General features: G+C 41.5%; 1 protein-coding gene across 2 annotated transcripts in view; it reads left to right on the forward strand.

The window, feature by feature from the left end:
• The window catches only part of znf618 (zinc finger protein 618), an 81,825-nt gene extending 65,278 nt beyond the window's left edge, over positions 1–16,547 (forward strand). Inside the window, exons 10-14 of one of the 2 annotated variants that reach the window (XM_079814342.1) lie at positions 5,569–5,613; positions 5,928–6,005; positions 7,926–7,961; positions 8,336–8,461; positions 10,193–16,547. In XM_079814342.1, coding sequence (XP_079670468.1) covers positions 5,569–5,613; positions 5,928–6,005; positions 7,926–7,961; positions 8,336–8,461; positions 10,193–11,724 — 1,817 coding nt within the window. In that variant the 3' untranslated portion in view covers positions 11,725–16,547. The remainder of the gene's footprint in view (positions 1–5,568; positions 5,614–5,927; positions 6,006–7,925; positions 7,962–8,335; positions 8,462–10,192) is intronic. The other variant, XM_079814343.1, reaches the window with a different exon arrangement.
• Positions 16,548–18,286: the final 1,739 nt, after the last annotated feature.

Consider the following 18,286-nt stretch of genomic DNA (forward strand, 5'->3'; position numbering starts at 1 on the left):
CATGCATATGAATATCTGTCATCACTCGATTTCTGCCAAACATATATCTTCGTAATATTTAAATGCTTAGTTTTATGATCAAAGCTCTGCAGTTTTAAAACCTATAATGCAATAATGAAACCTTCCTCGAAAGTCTAATGGCTTATACAACCCCTAATCAGAAAAAGTTGGGTCAGTATGGAAAACGCAAAAAAAAAAAGTGATTTCTAAATTTACTTTGACTTGTATTTCATTGCAGACAATATGAACAAAAAATATTTCATGTTTTGTCTGGTCAACTTCATGTCATTTGTAAATATGCATCCTTTCCTGTCTTTCAGACCTGCAACACATTTCAAAAAAAGTTGGCACAGTAAAGCATTTACCACTTTGTAATGTTGCCATTTCTTTTCACAAAACTTAAAAGACGTTTAGGGACTGAAGACACCAAGTGATGAAGTGTTTCAGGTGTAATTTTGTCCCATTCTTCCTGCAAACAAGTCTTAAGGTGGGCAACAGTACGGGGTCTTCCACACATTCTCTATTGGAGACAGGTCGGGACTGAGGCAGGCCAGTCAAGTACCCGAACCCTCTTCCTCCGCAGCCAGGACTTTGTAATGTGTGCAGAATGTGGTTTTGCATTGTCTTGTTGAAATATGCATGGACGTCCCTGGAAAAGATGTCTTCTTGAAGGCAGCATATTATGCTCCAAAATCTCTATGTACTTTTCAGCATTAATGGTGCCTTCACAGAAGTGCAAGTTACCTTTGCCAAGGGCACTGACACAACCACATACCATGACAGACCCTGGCTTTTGGACTTGTTGCTGGTAACAGTCTGGATGATCCTTTTCTTCTTTAGTCCGGAGCACACGGCGTCCATTCCTCCCAAAATATACCTGAAATACTGATTCATCTGACCACAGTACACGTTTCCACTGTGTGATGGTCCATCCCAGATGCCTCCGAGCCCAGAGAAGTCGACGGCGCTTCTGGACACTGTTAACATAGGGCTTCCTTTTGGCACAGTACAGTTTTAACTGGCATTTGTGGATGTAACTACGTATTGTGGTACTTGACTAAGGTTTGCCAAAGTAGTCCTGAGCCCATGTGGTGATATCTCTTATAGATGAATGACGATTCTTGATGCAGTGCCGTCTGAGGGATCGGAGATCACGGTTGTTCAGCTTAGGCTTGCGCCCTTGTCCTTTACGCACTGAAATTCCTCCAGATTCCTTGAATCTTTTAATTATGTTATGCACTGTTGAATGTGAAATATCCAAATCTCTTCCTATCTTTCTTTGAGGAACATTGTTTTTAAATATTTCAATAATTTTCTCACGTATTTGTTGGCAAACTGGCGATCCTCTGCCCATCTTTGCTCCTAAAGGATTAGACCTTTCTTGGATGCTGCTTTTGTACCAAATCATAATTACAATCACCTGTTGACATCACCTGTTTCAAATCACATCATTATTTAACCATTTTACCTCATTACTATCCCTAAATTGCTCCTGTCCCAACTTTATTTTAAATGTGTTGCAGGTCTGAATGACAGGAAAGGATGCATATTTATAAATGACATGAAGTTGACCAGACAAAACATGAAATATTTTGTGTTCATATTGTCTGCAATGAAATACAAGTCAAAGTAAATTTAGAAATCACTTCTTTTTTTTATTTGCGTTTTCCATACTGTCCCAACTTTTTCTGATTTAGGGTTGTATTTGAGACTCACAATTGAACATGGTTTTTCTAAATACAAATGTAACGATGTATTGATAATCAAGTGAACCTAAGTTACTTCATATTGTAATATTACTGACAATAAGTTCTTCTCACATTTACTTTATAAAAATATGATTTCACAGTAAAAAGACACAAGCTGAAGGTGTACATTTGTACAGTTATACTACACTTTTTCTTGCTAAAAAGGTATGCACTGTCAATCAAACAACAGAATGCATGTAGTAGAATGTGCCCAATAGGTTTTTCAGTGATGTTTTGATCATTCCCATAATTTATAGGCCTTAGAAATTTGATCAAATCATACAGTAGGCGTTATAGGTTATGTCCGAATAAAGGGCCAGATTTACTAACAGCTTGCTCCAGTGCAAACCCTCTTTTGGCGGTAATAAGCTACTGTCAGGATTTACTAAATACGCGCAGTGAAAAATTGGCACTGAAAAGGTGTGGACATGGTTATTAATTTATGCGGCTGACCAGAGATTCCCTTTCAGATGCAATATTTATGGGAGGAGAGTATTTAAATGGTTTTAAAGGTTTGCGCTCGTCAATTTACTGGTGTTTGTGCCATTATTTACCGCCCGAAAAAAGCACGTCTTAAACCAGACGCCAACTGGTAGATTGTGTTGGTTATTATGGAAATGATCCGGCTGTGTCTGTGTTCTTCAAAGGGGGGGTATCACACACAGTTTCTGCCAATCTCATGTAAATCTTCAGTACCTATAGAGTAGTATTGCATCCTTCATATCTCTGAAAAGTCTTTAGTTTTATCATATTTATAAAAGACAGATACGCTGTACCGAGTCTTTCCGAATAAAACCGAGCAGCTGAAGATGTATCGTGTGGGCGGAGCTAAAGAGTCACAAGCTATTGTGTTGAGACCGTCAAAGCTGTGACATCCTTAGAAAACATGGGGAAAAAAACATGACATGTTTTTAGAACACCTTGTCGTGTGCGAGTTTTACAACACGCGTGTGTTTACCAAGCGGCAACCTCCCGCAGTTTCTCTTGAAGCCAATACAGAAGTGACATAAACTGCAATTCATCGACTGGCCACTAGAGACAGACTCCAGAAGGAGCAGAATCTCATTGAGCTCATGTTAAAATGCCCAACTTTACAGCAGAATAAAACATGTTTACAGGCTGGTACAAATTGTGGTTTTGGTCTATACGGATAATTTTGCCCTTCATGACGACTGTGAGGGGGGTGAATTTTTTTTAGAACTCATTCGTTTACATTATATAAAGCCTTAAAGTTCTGCATAATTAAGGGCGTGGCCACTTCGAGTGACAGGGGGATAGCTATTTATCTGCTGTCTGTTAGTCATGGCATCACTTCAGCTCCGCCCACGTCCCGCCTCTTTGCCCATTTTCTGTTATCCGGGAATGACGCGCTGCCAAGATGGCAATGGCCAGCTCGACCCTATGAGGACATGATTTGGTTTATGGACTATTGTATGTGACTTAGCAGTAGCAAGGAACTGTTTTGCACGTCAGACTAGAGCGTGTTTACATAGAAAAACAATGGAATAGTAGCGCATTTGAATGAAGAAGCGCTCTTTGTGTGAACGACCCCTAGGTTTAATATGAAATTCATTTAGTTCAACATATTTTCCCACTCTTTGTGTATTGTTGTTTGAAGTGGTTTTACAATAAACAAACAGACACCTATAGTGGTCAGTTAAACAAATGTATTTAAACACACACCATATATCGCATGCTCCATTGATAAATTAACTATAGGTTCATGTTGTTTACTTGATGTGCACTTACAGAGACCATGTCAATTAGACTCCCCCTAAAATTGCCTCATCGACACGGCATCCTCAATAAACCCGTCTCCGGCATGATGACTCCGATTGTTCGAATATTACAATTTAATAATTGTTTAATCAATACGGCATCCTCAATAAACCCGTCTCCGGCGTGATGACTCCGATATTTTGATTATTCCTATTTAGTAATTATTTAATCGACACATCATCCTCAATAAACCCGTCTCCGGTGTGCTGCCGCCGATCTTTCAAATATTCCAATCTATTATGACCTCTGACCTGTAAAGTTGCCAGAATAATAATCATACGCTGCTTGTTAATTGGCCAGAGGAGAACTGGCACCCCGACTGAGCCTGGTTTCACCCAAGGTTTATTTTTCTCCATTCTGCTCCTGATGGGGTTTTGGTTTCCTTGCCACTGTCGCCTTTGGCTTGGCGTGCTCAGTTGGGGACGCTAAATTTTTCAACTAAATATCCAAATAAATCTAATTATTAAACTAAATTAACCATATAAACTAAATTTCTGATCTAATTACTGATCTAAAGCCCACATTGTCAATGTATGATAATTGAAATGAGCTGATGACATCACCCTTTTCTCCAGAACGGCTAAACGGCTGAATCAAATTCTGTTGCATTATTTTCCTGTTTAACACTGTGAAGCTGCTTTGAAACAATCTGCATTGTTAAAAGCGCTATATAAATAAAGTTGACTTGACTTACTTGCCGATAGCCAGCACACAGACATTTGAAGCAGTTTTACTCACCGCCTGCAGTTACAACGCACGACCATGAGCCTATATCGTTGGGACCGCTCCATCTTTCAGCATTAGACCATCTGCAAATCCGGAGTTGAACTGGGTCTCGTTTATAAAACAATCATCGCCGAAATGCAGAGAACAAACAAAAACACTTGCGCAACTCCGTTGCTGATCCGGAAAAACAAACTGCATCACCGGTCCCCTTAATGCTGGGTTCTTTGGAAAGCTGAATAGGTTTGTCTTGCCCTGACAACCAAAAACACACTTCTTTGGTGACTTTGTTGATTACGTCCTGTGACCTCAGCCGACGACTTCCCTAAAGCAGAGCAAAGCATGTTGATGGGCGTGCTTTTGCTCTTTCGCTCTGGTCGATGTGTGCGCACGTGCCCTTCTGGGAGAAGTGCCTGTACAAGGAAATTCAGCCCTTGTTGACGTCACATAGGCCCATATAATCTAATATAAACCATAGACTGTAAAAAAATATGGACGTATTGTCCGTGACGTCACCCATATGATTCTGATGAGCAGTTTTGAAGCGTGCCATCGCGATTCACTCCCGGATAACAGAAAATGGGCAAAAAGGCGGGACGTGGGCGGAGCTGAAGTGATGTGAAAGACGTGATGACTAACAGACAGCAGATAAATGGCTATCCACCTGTCACTCGAAGTGGCCACGCCCTTAATTATGCAGGACTTTAAGGCTTTATATAATGTAAACGAATGAGTTATAATAAAAATCACCCCCTCACAGTTGTCGTGAAGGGCAAAATTAGCCGTATAGACCAAAACCACAATTTGTACCAGCCTGTAAACATGTTTTTTTCTGCTGTAAAGTTGGGCATTTTAACATGAGCTCATGAGATTCTGCGCCTTCTGGAGTCTGTCTCTAGTGGCCAGTCGATGAATTGCAGTTTATGTCACTTCCGTATTGGCGTAAACTGCAGGAGGTTGCCGCTTGATATAAACTTGTGAAAAACCGGAAGGAGTATTTTGGCACTTTGGCCATGTTTAGCATGGGAATCCAAGTCTTTAACAGTGTAAAAAACTATGAAACTATGCATGAAATAGCATTACACCCCCCCCCCCCCTTTAATTTGCGTGTCGCAAAATAATCAGAAGCAGAACTTTCCACTCCCATCTGCGCTTTTATGGCGTTCTCACGCTAATTTGCCATGTTTAGTAAATCTGGTCCTAAGTGTCCTAATATGTTTTGGGGCTATGGTTTAAAAGATTTACCTACAAAGTATTGCACTTTACATGGAAGTGCATTCATCATAGAAATGACATGAATTATTTGTCTTCCTTCCAGATACTCCAAACAGCCGGACCTATACTTCCCTCCCCAGCCCTCAGAGTACGTATTGTGGAAATGAGTTTTACCTTTTTCATTTTCACTTGATGTATCACTCTTCTCATGCTCCATGTAGTCCTTTATTTGTGTGTGTGTGTAAATCATGACTGATCTCACTCATGCCCATTTTTGTGCCATTTGCATGGCTTTCCAACCTTGTAGGTTTCTTAACCTTTAAGTAAAAACCTTATTCCTGAATGCCTGATGCTGACCTAAATTTGTTAGCTGTATGTAGTGCTCTGATGTGAGGCTAGCCGGTCGCGCTCTGTTATGAGAACATTGCTGTGTTCTGAGAGAAACTGGACGTTTTGTTCCAGAAACCTACACGTGTGGAGCCTGTGGAATTCAGTTCCAGTTCTACAACAACCTCCTGGAGCACATGCAGTCCCATGCTGGTGAGTGAGCCCAGAAAATGAAACCATTTTCAGCTGTGCGCTCATCCAAATTTGGGTTTTGTTTACATTATTTCTTTGCATCACCACTTGGGTAACAGTAAAAAGGGCACATTTGTACAGCCTGTATAATGTGTGCACTGCATACTGAGTTTGTTTCCACCATCTTAACCTCTTTACTCATCACACATTCATAGGCGCGCATGAATCTGCGCCTTCGCAATTCCATAACTCCGCATAGTTTTATCGCTCGTCATTCCTTTGTCCTGTCTCACGCTCCCAACATACCCATTTTTGTTTAACAGGGTTCCCACTGTCATCAAAAAACATCGGGTAATATTTCACCCAAATAAAATTCATTATTTTCATGTCGTTTTCTTCAGCGGAACACAGAAGATATATTATCATATATTAAAGAATGTTTCAGCTGTTTTTGTCCATATTGTGGACATGAGTCAACGCAAAATGTTCAAGCTTTTTTAAGCCGAACAGACATTTTGAAATGTATGCCTTTATTTACAAATCAAAACATTGATCAGCACAAATACACACATACACCAACAAATATGGCAACCTCAAATGTCAGTTCTCGAATTAAGATGCGTTTTGGTCAGTCAGATCAGAAGACACTAGTACAGGTGTAAACAGGGTCTAAAACGTTTTGAGCTTGTCTACTTTTCAGAGGTAGTCGCAAACACATTTGACTGGACTGCTTTCATTGTGTAAATGCTCAGTCAAATGCATTCGAACAGCCGCTAAAAGACCCCCTAATCTCCGCCTACTGACCTAACACATAAACATTATGGGAAGTGTGCTAGCCAGACGGGATTTAAAGGATTAGTTCACTTCAAAATTAAAATTTCCTGATATTTTACTCACCCCCATCTCATCCAAGATGTTCATGTCTTTCTTTCTTCAGTGGAAAAGAAAATCAGTTTTTTTAAGAAAACGTTTCAGGATTTTTCTCCACATAATGGACTTCAATGGCCACCAATGGTTGAAGGTCCAAATCAATGCAGTTTCAAAGGAAGGGCTTCAGAGGCTCTGCACGATCCCAGACGAGGAATAGGGTCTTATATAGCCAGACCATCAGCCATTTTTGGAAAGGTCACACTAGACGTAGGCAGAATTACCGCCCCCATGTTTACAAAGCGCTCGTGTGAAGACTAATACAAACATCCTTTAGCAAATAAAGGGAAAACAACGATGTTGGACGATGGAGTGTTTTTTGGTAAAGGGCGTTTGTATTAGTCCTCGCAGGTTCGCTTGGGGCGGTACTTCCGCCATACGTCTAGCGTGACCTTCTAACGTGATTGCGCAATCCGTAGTGAGTCGCAGAGCAGCACAAGATGAGCAATTTAGGTTGAAAAGTAAATAAATGTTTTTTTTCTTGAAAATGGCCGATGGTTTGTCTAGATAAGACCCTATTCCTCGTCTGGGATCGTGCAGAGCCTCTGAAGCCCTTCTTTTGAAACTGCATTGCTTTGGACCTTCAACCGTTGGTGGCCATTGAAGTCCATTATGTGGAGAAAAATCCTGAAATGTTTTCTTCAAAAAAATTATTTTCTTTTCCACTGAAGAAAGAAAGACATGAACATCTCGGATGAGATGGGGGGGGGGGGGGGGGGGTGAGGAAATTTTCATTTTAAAATGAACTAAACTGTCAACATATTTGATGTAGTCTTTTGTATGCATGCATTGGTCAAGAATTTGATTTGGGAGTGAATAAAGGCTTATATTTCTGTTTGAAAATCTTTCATCATACAGCGATTTGTCACTTCAGACGAGTTAAATAGCAGTCAAGTCATGTGGATCAATTAAACACTTACCTTTATTTTGGTTTCAGAGAAAACAAATTGACTTATAATATGGACAAAAACAGCTGAAACATATTTTCAAAATATCTTCTTTTGTGTTCAACAGAAGAAAAGAAAAGAATAAGTTTGGAACGACATGAGGGTGAGTAAATAATGACAACATTTTCATTCCTAGGTGAAAATTGTGTTTCCAGGCCAGGATTTAGCGGTCTTAAGATGGTTATTTGCACATTCAGTTTCTTTCAAATTAATTGGTTTTCGAAGTCATGGAAGTTCTTTGGTCAAAATGTGATCTAATGTGTTATATAATACCACAGATTTTCTGTCAAAATCAACTCCGAAAACATAATTCATAAATTAAACATAACTGTTAATTCTGTGTGGACCTTGATCAATAGATCATTCTCATTTCTCATTTGTAAGTTGTTTTCAGCCCAGTATATTTCTGTTGGTTTTCATTGAATACTTCCACATAATGTGTTTTCTTTATTCCTTTCTGTTTTATTCCCCTTTTAGCTGATAATGAGAACCATGTTAAAGATGAGTCTCCGAAGCCTTCCCAAGCGCCTGTGGCCACACCGGAGCAGATGTGGAAATCTCCTCAGCCGGCACAACAAAGGAACCACATACCACCGTCTTTTCGTGAGTTATTTCTTACCACCACTATCAGAATCCATTCGCACTCGTTTCAGAATACACTTGATTTATCATAATGCAGATTCTTATTTGCTTGAGCCAGTAAAATTAAAATTCATGGTTAACTGGTTGCACATACTAACTGCAAAAGTAAATTAAAGTTGCAGTAAGTGATTTCTGAGAAATGCAGTACCACAACACACTGGTAGCCAATCCGCAGTATGGGGGGGCGTGTCCACTCATGATGGTGGAGGAGAGAAAGTGAGCAAGAGGGAGATTTGACTGTAGAAAGAGAGATAGCTAAGAGATATTACAAAATAGAAAAGGTCAGAGGAATATCACTGGTTATAATCAGGCTAGAGCTAACCTAAGCCGGAGGGCCTTTAAAAGATGCTGAGGTTGTTATTTCTGTTCCATATCTGAGTAACATTGGTTAGGCTTGTATGTACTCGTACTAGTACTATATGCACTATATTGCCAAAAGTATTGGGGCACCCCTACAAATCATTGAATTCAGGTTTTCAATCTCTTCAATGGCCACAGGTGTATAAATCAAGCACTAGGCATGCAGACGCTTCTACAAACATTTGTGAGAGAATGGGTCGCTCTCAGGAGCTCAGAACTCAAGCGTGGTACCATGATCGGTTGCCACCTGTGCAATAAGTCCATTCGTGAAGTTTCCTCACTACTAAATATTCCACGCTCAACTGTTAGTGGTATTAAGCAATTGGGAACAACAGCAACTCAGCGACGAAGTGGTAGGCCACGTAAAATCACAGAGCGGGGTCATCGCATGCTGAGGGTCACAGTGTGCAGAAGCCACCAACTTTCTGCAGAGTCAATAGCTACAGACCTCCAAACTTCATGTGGCAATTTCATGCTCCCAACTTTGTGGGAACAGTTTGGGGATGGGCCCTTCTTGTTTCAATATGACTGCGCACCAGTGCACAAAGTGTCGGTCCATAAAGACATGGATGAGCGAGTTTGGTGTGGAGGAACTTGACTGGCCTGCACAGTCCTGTCAGACTGTGACTTATCACGAGTCCTGACCTCAACCCGATAGAACACCTTTGAGATGAATTAGAGCGGAGACTGCGAGCCAGGCCTTCTCGTCCAACATCAGTGCCTGACCTCAAAATAAATTCCCATAAACACACTCCTAAACTTTGTGGAAAGCCTTCCCAGAAGAGTTGAAGCTGTTAGAGCTGCAAAGGGTGGGCCGACTCCATATTAAACCCTACGGATTAAGAATGAGATGTCATTAAAGTTATGTAAAGGCAGGCATCCCAAAACTTTTGGCAATATAGTGTACATCATTTTTTGAGCTTCAGGTAAGAGAGACATCCCCATTGCATTGCATGTTCATGCAGTTTGGGGGCAGAGCAAAGAAGGGAGGGGTGTGTTTGTTTGTATCAAATATCAACATTTCTCAGAAATCACTTACTGCACCTTTAATGTTGGTGTCCTTATTGAGGTTCTACATGTTTAACAATCTGGGGTGACTCCCCAACACGCACTTCTCAAGATTTATCGACAGTTTAAAAAATTGCAAAAATACCATACATGTCCTTCCTAAGTACCCGGTGTTACTCTTGTTTGTGCCCCAGCAATCTTTTACTGTATTTTTGATTTCTTATGATGGATTGCAACTGTTGCTGTTATGTATGGATGTTTTGTAAGGTCAGTTAACTTGTACAGATAACAAACTAATTAAATTGTCTTGTTCTGCTTTTGCAGAGAACAGATTACTTCCAGAAAAGGAGAGGCAACAAGTGGCTGAACGTTTGCTGAGAGTAATGTGCGTAGACCTTGGCCTTCTTGGCGTTCTCAGCAGTAAAGACTTCCTAAAGCTTGCTCAGACCCTGGTGGACACGGGTTCACGTAACGGGGCCTACTCCATTCGTGAAGCCCTGGGAGATATGAGCTCGCTGGCGTTAAAACAGCTCCCCCGTATGTACAATCAGGTCAAAGTGAAAGTCACCTGCGCCCTGGGTTCCAACTCTTCCTTGGGCATTGCAGTGACCTGCCATTCGCAGACTATAGGACCAGACTCCTGCTATTTGCTAACGGCGTATCAAGTGGAGGGCGTGCGACTCAGGCGCTATGTGCTGGGACTCAAGGAGGCTTCTTTAAGGGAGAGTCCTGAGCAGATACACCACTGGGTCCAGAATGTTCTGTCGGAGTTTGTCATGTCAGAAATACGCACGGTCTACGTGACAGAGCCACGTTTGTCTTCGTTGCCCTTTTGCGGTCGCACCGGAGTCGGCCTTCGCTGCGCAGGCTGCTCTCTAACCGCAACGGTTCAGGCTGTTCTCGGTCGCCGCAGCCTGCAAGCACGAGGGCTCCATGAACTGGGTGAGCTTCTGGCCACGTGTCGTGACATTGCTGCAACGACCAGCTTCAGTCAAGAAGGGAAAGCTGGGGAAGAGCCTGCCGCTCCGCCCTGCTGGGACGCAGTTGCAGAGGCCTTGCTCAAGGTTCACGAGAACTTTGAGGCCACCTGTGAAGCATACGGCCGTTCGAAGAGCACCGTGCCACTCTTGCAAGGCCTGAACAAGCACCTGCTTGGCACGCTTGCGTGTTTGCTTGCGCCGCTAAGACAGGCAGCTCAGGAGCTGAGTGTGGAACGCTGCCCCACGATCCAGCATGTCCTTCCCGTCTACCTCCGTCTTGAAAAACTCTTCACCTCTAAAGCCGGCGAAGTGGGGGCGGGCAGTAAGCTTTGCCACTACTTCCTGGAAGCCCTGAAGGAGAACTTCAAAGTGGAACGTGTCCATCAGGTCGCAATGATCCTGGATCCACAGCTGAAGCTGCGGCCAGTCCCTGCGTATCAGCATGAGGATATTATCTCAAGGGTGTGTGACATGGCTGCTAATATGAGGGAAACGGGAAGCGGTGGTTCCGGAGGTACATCCGTGGATGAGCGGGATGGCGAAGGGCCGTCAGCACCCAAGCGTGGCCGTCTGGACGGTGGATTGGAGAGGCCATCCTGTGATGCTGAAGAGCCACAGGTACGAAAAGAGCTGTTCCAGTACCTCGGAGAACCACTGTTCAGTGGCACAGGTGACCTGCTGCAGTACTGGAGTTCGGTCATGGACAGATACCCCAGGCTGTCGCGGTTAGCGCTGTGGTTGTTGGCTGTACCGGCTGTAGCTGTGCATGGGGAGTGCGTGAGCATCTGCGAGCAGACCTTAGCCATGAAGCGAAAGCAGCAGGTCTCTGTAGAGGAGATGAACAAGTTGGTCTTCCTCAAGAGTAACTTTGCTTGAGACGGCTCAGGGCTTTCAGCTAACGGCACCATAGACTGTTTGAAATGGAGACTTTTTGAAGCAGATGTATTGTCACTTCTCTTTTACCCCTTCCAAAAATCCGGATTTACCGTAAGTGTCTATCAATGAGGCACATGATAGAGATTTACAAAGGAAAGGTACATTGACAATTAATTCTCAAACACCCCTTCAGACCATAGCTCGGCATTGGCAACGACAACAGAGCAACGCAATGAAAATACAGTCTGCCCGAGGACACGGATGTGAACTTTCGATGTTTCAGTTGAACTACCACTTAAAATTGATGTTTTTAACAGTATGTGGTTCATCCATCCTTCTTTTCTTTCTGAAATTCAGTCAATGGATTCTTGAAATCCCTTTCAACTTTCCATCTAGCTAAGGAAAAAACGGGGTACTTAGAAAAAGCCATTTTTGTTTGCAACTACGCCTTTATGAAAACCACAAACACTCTTTGCTGTGACAGTTGAACAATACCTCTCTTTAGCGGTTTATCAGTGGGCAGATCAAGCTGTTGAGGTGCAAGTCTCATCTTAGACAGGCCCTGATTCACTTATCTCAGTTAACCGGTTTGAGTGTTAAGCTCTTGTTCAGACTCAGGAGTTTAAGCCCAGCAGAACTCACATTTATACTTGGGTCACACATAAGTAAACTATTTTGCAATTATTTATTTTAATTTTTTGTCAGTTCTTACAATAACGTTGCAATAAATGTTCCGTAGCAGAAGTTATTCTCTCAAGCTGATGCCTTGCACCTTTGTAGCAACCTTTTTTTTTCCCCATTACAGCTCACTGGGATCATTTCCTTCTACAATACAATCTGCAATACCTAAAACAGCCACTTAAACCCCAAGATTGGATTTCCAATAATATTGGGTTATGGAAGTATATGGGAATGATCTGATGTTGTGCAAAGTTCTGGTCCAGTTGATCTGATTATCTTTTTTTTCTTGTTTTCCTGATCTTTTTTTTTCTCCTGAAAAAGTGGGAATAGGGCTATGAAATGCAGAAACTGTCTGTCTCTCACTGTCTCAGTACAAACCTCGCTGAACAGAGGCAGCTACTTGCATTATTGTTTGAATGCGTTGTAAGAGGATAAAGCTAAACAAATATTTCATTATTTATGCACTGGATTTCTCTTATTATTTTCCTCATTTATCATCAGCAGGTAATTAGATTCAAGATAACACTAACTAGAGAAAACATTGCCTAGATTAGGACCAAAGTATCTTTTAAAAGTAGTTTGTCATTGTGAATAATTGCCATTTCCAAACAAGTTATCTCATAACAATCATGCTTCCTCATAACTGTTTCGCCCTCATAAATTTCCACTGCCTTCGAAATTGTTCCAAGTAAACGAACAGCAGTAACAATTTTCACTTCCATGATAAAATAAATGATCTTCGAGAGTATTTTGCCGTAGTTTTTCCAAGGAAAGATGTGATTTAGTATTATATAGTTTGTCTTGTAATGCCTTGAACATCTTTGTGTGATTATACAGATATGCATGCAGACAATATAAGAGTTTTTTTTATCTTTAATAAAGCGGCGGAGATCTACAGACGTATAGTCTACGCTCACGCAACAGCAGAATTGTCCGTTCTGTTTTGAGTGCTAAATACGGATCCGTTCGTGCACAGATCAGTTATAAAAGAGTGACAACCGCATTCTGTTCTCAGAAAAGTGCTGTGATTAACTTCAGGAGTCACAACCAGGTTTTGAGAGTTCAGTTATATGTGCTAAATGAACAAAACAGTAGTTGTCAATCACACTGAAATGGGTTTAGCATGAGGCGTACGCTTGGGCCCGTTAACCTCTCAGGTTATTTATAATGGTATCGTGTGGTGGGACAGAGAGTGAGAAGTGTTTTTTTAAGAAATAGGCTTACAAGGTGAAGAGTTTTTGACCACATTCATGAAACGTTTCAAGTAAAACAACATTTTTGAAGATGTAATAAAGTCTTGATATTAACTATCATTATCAGGTGTTATTTGCCATGCCTAAATGAGGACTGACTTTTGCCGGTTGCCTGTATAGACGCTATGCCAGGGGCGTCCAAAGTCAGTCCTGGAGGGCCATTGTCTTCCAGAGTTTAGCTCCAACTTGCCTCACACCTGTCTGGAAGTTTCTAGTATGCCTAATAAGACCTTGATTAGCTGCTTCAGGTGTGTTTACCTGGGGTTGGAGCTAAACTCTCCAGGAGCAGGATTGGACACCCCTGCGCTATGCACTCCTCTGCTGTTGTAGGTACAAAACAATTTGAAAAGTCACGCCTGTTAGTAAATACGGTTGTTAATCCCAAACACTAGATGTACCCACCCCAACGTTTTGGAATTGACCGAGATAGCCATAGCACACACTCATTTTGGTCTAATGATTGTAAACAAGAAACCCGTTTAACAAAAGTTTAAACTATTTGGTGTCCGCTATGTTTGACCAAAGATTAGCGACCAAAGACGCATAATGTTGTGCAATTTTAACTAAACCACCATTGAAAAAGGCACTTGGTGTTTTCTTGATACTCGTGAAGCTGCTGGTTTTAAATGGCACGCTCTTTGCTGTTGCCTTATCGTCTTATTATAACCGTCTTGCTTTTCGCCTTCCCCCTACAGTCACTAAATATGAGCAACATACAGTATTTGGGTTTTTTGGGGGGTTATTTTGCTGTAGAGACGATGTCAAGATGTCAAAACGTACTTCTTTTCCTGTGATTATCTTGTAGAGACTGTTATGCTTTTAATTGGGTCATTGACAACAATTTGTTTTTTTTTGTTGTACATACTAAATTTGGATTTAATGGTGAAGCTGTTACCTAACATTTTTCAGAAGTCAAGTCGGTTGTAGAGTGGATTATCATCACGTTTTAGAGTCAGAGGTGGGAATATGGCAACGGAAATGTCCTGCCTCTGACCTCAATGTGAATCGCACGTCACATTACACCACAAGATGGTGCCATGACCCATGAATATTTCATGTTCAAATGCCAAAAAAAGTAATGCGCACCAAATCAAACTCACCTGAACCAGCTAATCAAGCACTTCAGGATCGCTTGAAAGTTGAAGTTGGATATAGGCTGTGTTTAAGTCCACATTTGTATGCCCTTCCCTCCATCTCAATCACTCGGATGCACGCCATCGCATACGTTGCACGAGTGCCCACTATTGGTGGAACCTTTGCAATGGGTTTAAATTGAACGGCCTAAGTCCTTGATAACTTGGAATCTGCTATGGAGCCCGCCGTGCAATTTGCTGTATGGTGTTGCATTGTGGTCTATGGATCTGCCTAAAGTGTACATATGAGTAGACTCGCTCCTCCTTTCAAAATCAAGGGTCAAGGGTCTGTCCAAATAAACTTCCCTCGTCCACTTCACGAGGCTGTGGAAGTCCAAAAGTGGAGTTAAACACAGCCAAGGCATTGGGTCTCCAGGAGCAGAGTTGAAGACCTCTGCACTAAATGCTAGGGTTAGCTTTAAAAACAACAACTAGGAACAAAAAACAAGGCATCTTTGTATATTTCATTAGGCTATAAACTTAACTTTTGCTGCTCTCGACAGTCTCCGCCATCATTGAAATATCTTTTTAACGAAGCAGAGGTTGATTTAGGTTAGCTGATGTCCAAGTTTGAGCATCGTTCCAGTCCTTATGTTCAAGTAGGAGGCGGGAAAGTTTCGAGTTCCAGTCGGTCTGCAATGCAAAAAGCGCTCCATAGAGGAGTAACAACCGTATTTAGCTCCAATGTGTTTTCGGCTATTTTGTGTAGTCGATTCTTCCCTATTGTGACACATCCGAGTGAATCGGCTTCTGGAAAAGGGAAAAAAAGGCCAGGACTTGATTTTGTCCATTGATTGGATGGTTGTGGTTTGCTATTGGTGGGTCTCATGCGAGTGACAGGTTGCCCCGCCCTTACGCCAGTAAACGCATCATCAGAGAATAGATGTCGCTGCAAGAGGGAGGGGAAGTTATTTTGATTGAAGAAAAAAAAAAAAAGGCATGCACGGATAATTTATATAAAACGCTGCAATATTCCATAAAAATGATTTCATGGTGACTTTGAGAGCTTAGTTCATACAAAACCGAGCAGGGACGCATGTTGATCAGACTTGGCATCTCACACACCCCCAAAATACAGATGATACTGGCTAGCATGTGCAGAAATGTTCATATGTAAAAACGATTTTGATAAACCTGGCCCAGAAATATAAACAGCTGCTGTTGAATATTGTCGTCTTTCTCTGTAACCACAAGAGGGCAGAAGTGTCTCAGAAATCTGTCTTTGCAAAGAGTCTCCAAACATCTTACCTCGGTTTTTTAATCAAACATTTCAACTATTTTGATAAACTCAGTCTATGAATATGTCGGACTTCATGAAGGTTTTTTTTCTTTTCTTTCCTGGACGAATGTGTGCATTTCTTGGGGAAACATGAAAACTGGTAAAATGCTCTTGAGCAGCAGTCAAGATTTGTGTTGACAAATACTAATCTCTGAAAGTATAAAACACTGTTTTAATCACAACTATTTATGGATGTACAACAGTTATTAATATCACTCATGCTGTTTGTTTGAGAAGGGTTTTTTTTTTCCTCCCATTGTAGTTCAGCCAACATTTGTCTTTGACAGGCATTTTTTCTGATTTTGTGTATTGAGTTGTTTCAGCTGTAGGTCTAATTTATACTTTTTTAACAACACTATTTTTCTAAACATGACTGATAGAGTTTTTCTCTCCTTATCAACTGTCAGTAGTACACTGCGCTGTTCTCAGAATCTATCTACTCCTGTAGTATGTGCTGTGTGAATAAAATATCCTCAAACAAGCAGAAAAGCTAAGGTTTAGTCTTTGTTTTAGATGGTCACTCTGTATATTTCATTGGTCATGTTACAGCGTGCTAACTTTGACATTTTTTTTTATATGTTTAATAAACAAGTGGGCAAACTGTTAAAGGTGCACTATGTACCTTTTCCGTCCACTAGAGGTCGCCTGTTCAAAACAAAGGCGTAGTTTAAAGGGATAGTTCACCCAAAAACGAAATTTGTATGTTTATCTGCTTACCCCCAGCGCATCCAAGATGTAAGTGTGTTTGTTTCTTCAGTAGAACACAAATGAATATTTTTAACTCCAACCGTTGCAGTGTGATAGTCGTATAATGATGTCAATGGGGATATTTTGGAGTATGAGAGCAATGAGAGTAACACATAGACATACAAAACCTTATTAAACCATGCGGTTCGTGGCGACACATTGATGTCTTAAGACTCGAAACCATCAGTTTCTGCGAGAAACCCAACAGTATTTGTTATTTTTTTTACCTCTTATCAGACGAATGTCATCTAGTTTTCCCAGCGCCATAACTTCCGGCGAATAAGGTCAAAATACTGGCGCGATCAAAGATATATATACGTAGATGCCTCATTCGACCGATCCGTGCAGGCACTAATGAGGAATCTATGTATATATCTATGATCGCGCAGGTATTTTGCAGGTATTTTGACCTTATTTGCCGGAAGTGATGGCGCCGGGACGGCTGATGCAGAGCCATAGAAAAAAATTAAATACATTTTTAAATATGGATATTTTTCTTACACAAACGCATCGATTCGCTTCAGAAGGCCTTTATTAACACCCTGGAGCCGCGTGGAGCAGTTATTTGACGGACAGATGCATTTTTTTTATGGACTTCAAAAACAAAGCAACTATTACTGCTATTATAACGCTTGGATTAGCCAGAACATTTTTAATATAACTCAGATTTTATTTGTCTGAAAGAATGTCATACACACCTCGGATGACTTGAGAGTGAGTAAATCATGGGCTAATTTTAATTTTTGGGTGAACTATCCCTTTAAGCACAGATTCTTGGGACATGTGGTTTTCACCTCATAGCGGGTGGGAAAGAATCAGGATAGGACTTGGGCAGAAATCATGTTGATGTGATTATCAACGTTACTGTAGTCTGAAGCAGAGCAGGAGCGAGTGTTGTGGAGCTGAGGAACCGCTGGAGCGATTTTTAATAAGATGAACGAAACACACGCCTCGCGAGCAGCGAGACTTTTATTATGACACAGTCGCCGGCGCCATTTCCGCTCCTCCGCTCATGAGTGTGAGGTAACGCAGCTCTGTTGATCATATTAGACACATCTGAGTGTGTTGATGATGTGATGCCGTTACTCTGTGTGTCTCTCAGCGGCTGCTATGACACTTGTTCACACTGCAGTGAGAGGAAAGCGTTTCCGCAAAATAAAACCAGAAACCGAGGGGAACGCAGATATGACATCATCGACAGGCCACTTCCTCACACGTCCCGGTTCCTCTGGTAAAAGTGCAATTTTGTCACGATTTACAAATAGTTGGAAGCATTTGGGATATTGTTAGTACTGAAATGAACAAAATATATAACACTGGCCCAGTGGTTTTTGGATATTTTACTGAAAAAATGTTACATAGTGCACCTTTAAGGGTTTCCCCCGCTGAATTAGCAAGAACATACTAATGGTGACAATTCTGCTTCTATACTGGCCAGAAAAGTTGCATCAAAGAGGGCATAAATTGTC

The sequence above is a fragment of the Gobio gobio genome (assembly GCF_949357685.1).
Source record: "Gobio gobio genome assembly, chromosome: 4".
Lineage (NCBI taxonomy): Eukaryota > Metazoa > Chordata > Actinopteri > Cypriniformes > Gobionidae > Gobio > Gobio gobio.